Source organism: Nansenia antarctica, assembly GCF_963989245.1.
Source record: "Nansenia antarctica genome assembly, chromosome: 17".
Classification (NCBI taxonomy): domain Eukaryota; kingdom Metazoa; phylum Chordata; class Actinopteri; order Argentiniformes; family Microstomatidae; genus Nansenia; species Nansenia antarctica.
The window spans coordinates 26,536,959-26,544,458 of record NC_137687.1 but is presented as its reverse complement, the minus strand read 5'-3'; the positions used below and the strand labels follow the sequence as shown (position 1 = coordinate 26,544,458).

Here is a 7,500-nt window from a genome sequence, read left to right as displayed (position 1 = left end):
AAAGGGTGCCTCAAGGCTCCATCTTGGGACCAACGTTGTTCTCAATCTACATCAATGATGTAGCAAAAGATGCTGGCAAATCCCAGATCCATCTTTATGCTGACGACACCATCTTGTATTGTGCAGGCCCTTCACTCCACTCTGCGGCTTCCACTCTACAACTCAGCCTCACCTCCATTGAGCAGTCTTTTCATCGCCTCCATCTTCTCCTCAACACCAAAAAAACAAAGTGCATTCTTTTCGACCGGAGACCTCGTGTCAGCAGCCCCCCTAAGATCTTCTGTGTTGACGGTTCCGAGCTGGAGTTTGTATCCTGTTACAAATACCTTGCCTTTGGCTGGACTCATCCCTTTCCTTCACCACCCACATAAAGCACCTGCAGACAAAAGTCAAAGCTCGCCTAAGCTTTTTATACCGGAACAAGGCCTCTTTCACCCGTGCAGCCAAACATACCCTTGTCAAGATGACCATCCTGCCCATATTTGACTATGGCGATACCATCTATAGGATGGCATCTCAGTCTGCCCTCAGGAAACTCGACACACTCCATCACTCCGCCATTCGTTTTGCCACTAGTGCGCCTTTCACAACTCACCACTGTGTTCTGTACACCCTTGTAGACTGGACATCTCTTTACAGCAGACGGCTTTGTCACTGGCTTCATATTATCTACAAATCCATACTTTGCAAAACACCTTTCTACCTCTCATCCCTTCTGCACCTCTCTCACCGCCCCGTCATCGTTCTAAGATCCAGTGATCTTGTCCGACTCACCATCCCCAAAGCCCGTACCGTAGTCGGGCGCAGCGCTTTCCGGTTCGCTGCAGCACACGACTGGAACACCTTACAAAACACCCTCAAACTCACCGCCCTCACCTCACTCACTGCTTTCAAACAAATCCTGCAGCGAACCATAGTCGATCAATGCACCTGTTGATCACCGTCTCTCACCCATCCCATAACCCATCACTGCCTCATTTTAAGTACCCCTGCTCCACTACCCCCGCTATCCCTCACCTCCGCTCTTCCTCACCCCTACCTCCTCCGTCTCTCTCCCCTCTCTCTGACTGTTAGTATTTTAATGCATCTGTATTTGCCATTGTTTTATTGTTTATTGTATTACTTAACCTTGTTTTATTTCTAGCTTCCCATCCCCCCCCCCCCCCAAAGAGCCACTGCTTTTTGGTCAGGCTGCATTTGCAAATAAGAATTTGTTCTTACATGTTTGCTTGGTTAAATAAAGGTTAAATTAAAAATTAAAAATAAAAAGACTGCCATATATAAATATATATCTGTCATATATCATACCTCTATTTTATGTATTTATCATCATATTTTTCACATTAATTTAACAGCGAGTCAACTCATATTATGCTTACCATTACCAAGTTCGCTCGCCAACTAAAGCACTTGATTACCGTTGATATAAACATACTATTCTAGTCCAAAAGCACATTATGGGAGAACTTGGTGATGGTAAGCATAATACGAAGTAAGTAAGTAAGCTAGCTAAGTAAGTAAGTAAGCTAGCTAACTATGATTGGAAATGAAATAGTATCCAGTTGTGGGATTATATTTCTCACTACTTTGGCTGATGTGATGTGGGTTAACTAGCCAACTCTTAGCGGAGCAAACCAAAAGTACCAAGTGAGAAACTACTGGCTGTGATTGGTTAACTTGTTCCATGTGAAAACATCATGTTCAGGCTTCCTTTCACACATAAGCCTTCCCCCTAAATTCCATGGAATTATACAAGGTCCTGACCAGGGAAATTGCCTGTGACAATAAGAATTGAATTTTGGGATTTATAAAAAACGAATTTGGCGTGAAACTGTGCGCACCTCTATGCACACTGGCACCCGTGCATACGCCAGAAACTGGAGAAATTAGTAACTGCGACTCCGCTGGCAGAAGGATGAAACTGGAGAAACGCTTTGAAATGGAAACTTTTCCCACCAACATAAATCAAAATATTACCTCTCACGTATTAGATATGGAGGAGTGCACACAAAGGATATACGTGCACACTGCACATATCTTATTCGCCCTTGTCCTGTACCCATCACACTGTACATATCTTTACATGTACCTATAATATTGATATTCATGCAAATATATTGACTAGCTACATTTTATATTCATTGCATGTAGCGCGCGGCTGGACAAGTTGACCACCGTCCACATTGACTTCACAGTAATGAACGTCTTCATAAGGGGAACGTCCCGATAAGTACAATTATACAACAGTTAGTTCCGACCAAGTAATTTGATTGGACAAGAGGCATTCCATGAGTGCTGATATACAGTATAACAGCACTGGGACTTTTAACTATTTATTTTGGCTCTGTCAACAAAAAATAGTTCCGCAACTGGACTGTTGCCTAGTAACCTGAACACAAACATCTGCAGGCTAGCTACACAAACATCTGCAGGCTAGCTACTTTTTATTAACGGTCATTAACGGTCATTTCGAAATGACCGTTAATACAAAGCAGCTAGCGTGCAGATGTTTGTGTTCAGGTTACTAGGCAACAGTCCAGTTGCGGAACTATTTTTTCTTGACGGAGCCAAAATAAATGATTAAATAAACAAACAAATCATAATCTGTTGTCACTTATTATTGTTAACTAATAAATTACGCTGTAGAACTGTTGTATAAAAGCAATATCACACTCGAGGCGGTGCTGCCTGCGGCCTCGTACCTATGACCGAATCCCAGCCGTGCTGATATTCAGTATAACACACTCCCTCCTCCCTCTCGTGTGATGTTCAGTATAACACACTCCCTCCTCCCTCTCGTGTGATATTCAGTATAACACACTACTCCCTCTCGTGTGATGTTCAGTATAACACACTCCCTCCTCCCTCTCGTGTGATATTCAGTATAACACACTACTCCCTCTCGTGTGATGTTCAGTATAACACACTCCCTCCTCCCTCTCGTGTGATATTCAGTATAACACACTCCCTCCTCCCTCTCGTGTGATATTCAGTATAACACACTCCCTCCTCCCTCTCGTGTGATATTGTTTAATGATCGCGATGTCTACATGAACAAGCTCACTGTAGATTAGTTGCACTACTAGTGTATCCTGTCTTACCTGTAATATTGTCACATTTATATAGTGTTATGCCTATTGCCTGCCTTATGTCTTGTGCTGCAATGCAATGTCAGGAACCGAAGCCTGTTTGACTCTCTCACACTGTAATGTGACGTAACAATAAACAGTCATCTGATTAGATGACGAACTCAGGGTTGTCCAGTTTAATCGGGAATCATCTTTAATTTAATCTGTAATGATTAAACAATACTTGGATGTTATGAAATGTATTATCATGAATAATAAGGTGAACAGTAGGACAAATTACGTTTAAACTGATTCCGTTGACGACGCAGTCTGGCACATGTATACAGTAGATATTATATAGCCTGTGTATATTATCTATGGTCTGGCAGACGAGAGAAGAGTTTCATTGTTATGATGTGTTCGTTGCGCGGAACTGTTGCGCATGGTGAAATGTCTTTTTTTCCGCCGTTCTGTCGAGCTTTTAAAAGGGTGGGACAAGACGCTCGTTCACGTGCGCAAAATAGTTGATTGTGATTTATAAAGGGACACAGAATCAGTTATCTATTTATACAATATTGAGATAAAATCTTGATTCGTAAAAAAATGAAAGTGGACGTTGAAAGTTTTTGTGCTGAGACATAAGGCTACATTAAATTTGCTGATATAAATGCTAATTGAAGTGTTTTAAGCCAGTGTGATCCATCCATCAACATCGCTAAAGGACAATGCTGGCTTATTTTGATAAATAGCGCGAAGTAAAAAAAAGGATTTTCCTTTAGTGACGTTCATCTGAACAGCCTGTCTGCTGTGATGAGTCTGGAACACAGCCTGTCTGCTGTGATGAGTCTGGAACACAGCCGTGGTGTGTGATGAGTCTGGAACACAGCAGTGGTGTGTGATGAGACTGGAACACAGCCGTGGTGTGTGATGAGACTGGAACACAGCCGTGGTCTGTGATGAGACTGGAACACAGCCTGTCTGCTGTGATGAGACTGGAACACAGCCGTGGTCTGTGATGAGTCTGGAACACAGTCGTGGTGTGTGATGAGACTGGAACACAGCCGTGTGTGTGATGAGTCTGGAACACAGCCGTGGTCTGTGATGAGACTGGAACACAGCCTGTCTGCTGTGATGAGACTGGAACACAGCCGTGGTGTGTGATGAGTCTGGAACACAGTCGATGTCTGTGATGAGACTGGAACACAGCCGTGGTGTGTGATGAGACTGGAACACAGCCGATGTCTGTGATGAGACTGGAACACAGCCGTGGTGTGTGATGAGTCTGGAACACAGCCGTGGTGTGTGATGAGACTGGAACACAGCCGTGGTGTGTGATGAGACTGGAACACAGCCGTGGTGTGTGATGAGTCTGGAACACAGCCGTGGTGTGTGATGAGACTGGAACACAGCCGTGGTGTGTGATGAGTCTGGAACACAGCCGTGGTGTGTGATGAGTCTGGAACACAGCCGTGGTCTGTGATGAGACTGGAACACAGCCGTGGTGTGTGATGAGTCTGGAACACAGCCGATGTCTGTGATGAGACTGGAACACAGCCGTGGTGTGTGATGAGTCTGGAACACAGCAGTGGTGTGTGATCTGTGTTTCTGACTCCGGCCAGCTGAGAGAGCTGCATAGGGGCGCGCCGAGGCCTGGAATGTGTGTCATCTGAATCGCATCAGCTATTGCACACACACACACACACACACACAGACACACACACAAGCAAATGTGCGCGCACACATACACACACACTTACACACACACACACACTTACACACACACACACACACACACACACACACTGCATGTACACGCCGGGGTTTGACTTCGAACCACCACTCTGCCGACCTTGCGACCATCAGACGCCGGCTCTCCCTCCTGCTCCAGCTATTATGCCACACAATACACAACACAAGTAATAAAGCATCCTCGAGAGTCACATGAGGAAATAAACTAGTGTATGAGTGCCTGTGTGTGTGTGTGCACGGGGGGAATTTGTGTCCATACAAAGTCAAGAACGGACTGGCCAAACCATGTCATTGTGTTATAGTTACAGTACATGTATACAGTCGTTTTTTGGGGGGGGTTTTGTTTTATTAAGTTAACATCTGTGTTTGGCAGTCGAAGATTGATGTTGTTGATGTCTTCTTCCTCCCTCAGACCTGGTGGTTGTTGGCACAGGGGAAGACTCACGATAGCCAGGATATATTTCACTGTATCTAAAAGCCCTCCAGCTCAGAGTCACTGTAAGCAACGTGGAGGAGGGGGGGGGGGGGGGGGGGGGGAAATGCCAAGGATCTGTATGTTGAATAACCTTCCCAAAAAAAACTCCCCGCCAGTTATCGCCAGAGGAGGGTAGAGAACAGGCAAACAGGGCACAGCGTATGACTTCACGTGGCGTTTTCCCCTCGATGGGGGCTCGAGGAAAGCACCCATGTCCGTGGGCATTTCTTCACATGATACACACACAGAGACACACACACACGTCACAAAGACCATTGAAAACTGGAAATGTTAGCTTATTGGCTTGTCATCTCTGCCGCGAGATGCTTGGCGTCATGCCAGCCGGCCTAGTTCTTAGATCTCTAGTGGCCTTATCCATTACGATGTCCTCTTGTCCTCTGTCTGTCTGTCTGTCTGTCTGTCTCTCTGTTTCTACCTGTCAGAGCCCTGTCTGTCTGTCTCTCTCTCTCTATATGTCTGTCTGTCTGTCTGTGTGTCTGTGTGTCACTGTTGTGTGTCTGTCTGTCTGTCTCTCTCTCTCTCTCTCTCTCTCTCTCAATATTGTGTGCCATATTGTGTGTGTCTGTCTGTCTCTCTGTGTGTCTCGCTCTCTCTCTCTCTCTCTCAGATTGTTTTGAGGATGTTTCCCCCATGTAAAAGCACTTTAGGGATGTGAGGATGTTCTGTGGCGGAGGGGGGGGGGAGTGGCGGTCAATTTGACCATTATCGCTTTTTATTGTTCTATTGTTTTATCTAACTGCTCCCACTCCGGGGATCCCTGTGGTCTTTTGTTGCCATATTAACGCCCCTCTCCTGTACCTCCCCCACCTCAGGCACATCATGAACGAGCTGATGGAGACAGAGAGGCTATACGTGGAGGAGCTCCAGAGCATTATGGAGGTGCGTTTATCTTTTGTTTTCCGTTTTTGTTTAATTGGCCCCTCCGCAGGGGGGGGTACTAAGAGGGTTAAGGAGCGGGCCGGCGCCTTGCATGGTAGCTTGCCAACATTGGTGTGTGAATGTGTGAATGAGAGGCCATTATAAGTGCATCACAATGAGCCTGTCCTCCGATTTCTACCTCCACCAGCCTCCGTGGTGTAGTCCTACTGTTTCCTGATCAGGTTCATCTCAGGGTACAACCATGATAGTAGGCTCAGAATGCAGATTGTATGATATTGATATTAGTGTGGACCTGATTATACACATCATCGATATGTACTGAGTGTGTGTGTGTGTGTGTGTGTGTGTGTGTGTGTGTGGATAATATACTCAGTATGATGTTAGAGACAGGTTGTGTGTGTGTGTGTTTGATGAACTGCGTATGTGTGTGTCTTCGTGTGTCTGTGCACATGTCTGTGTCTCTGTGTGTGTGCGCACGCCTGTGTGTGTGTGTCTATGCATGTGTTTGATGAACTGTGTGTGTGTGTGTGTGTGTTTCTGTGTGTGTGTGTGTGTGTTCCTCCCACAGGGCTATGCAGCGGAGCTGGACAACTCAGAGCTAGCCCACCTGGTCCCCCCGGCGCTGGAGAACAAGAGGGACGTCCTGTTCGGGAACCTGTCAGAGATCTACGACTTCCACAACAGGTGAGGAGGAGGAGGAGGAGAGGAGGAGGAGGAGGGGAGGAGGAGGAGGAGGGGAGGAGGAGGAGGAGGAGAGGAGGAGAGGAGGGGGAGGAGGAGGGGCGGAGGAGGAGGAGGAGGAGGGGAGAGGAGGAGGAGGGGAGGAGGAGGAGGAGGAGGAGGAGGAGGAGGGGAGGAGAAGGAGGAGGGGAGGAGGAGGAGGAGGGGAGGAGGAGGGGAGGAGGAGAGGAGGAGGAGGGGAGGAGGAGGAGGAGGGGAGGAGAAGAAGGAGGGGAGGAGGAGGAGGGGAGGAGAAGGAGGAGGGGAGGAGGAGGAGGAGGAGGAGGAGAGGAAGAGGAGAGAAGGGTGGAGGGGAGGAGGAGGAGGAGGGGAGGAGGGGAGGAGGAGGGGAGGAGAGGAGGAGGAGAAGAGGAGGAGGAGGAGGAGGAGGGGAGGAGGAGGAGGAGAGGAGAGGAGGAGGAGGAGGAGGAGAGAGGAGGAGGAGGAGGAGAGGAGGAGAGGAGGAGGAGGAGAGGAGGGGAGGAGAGGAGGAGGGGAGGAGGAGGAGGAGAGGAGAGGAGGAGGAGGAGGAGAGGAGGAGGAGGAGGAGGAGGGGAGGAGGAGGAGGAGGGGAGGAGAGGAGAAGAG

General features: G+C 47.6%; 1 protein-coding gene across 1 annotated transcript in view; it reads left to right on the top strand.

Annotated features, from left to right (window-relative positions):
- Positions 1-7,500, top strand: part of mcf2l2 (MCF.2 cell line derived transforming sequence-like 2) — a gene marked incomplete at its 3' end in the record, with an annotated part of 171,482 nt that overhangs the window by 96,736 nt on the left and 67,246 nt on the right. Inside the window, exons 16-17 of the mRNA XM_080547791.1 lie at positions 6,126-6,192; positions 6,761-6,876. Of these exons, the coding sequence (XP_080403917.1) occupies positions 6,126-6,192; positions 6,761-6,876 (183 nt within the window). The remainder of the gene's footprint in view (positions 1-6,125; positions 6,193-6,760; positions 6,877-7,500) is intronic.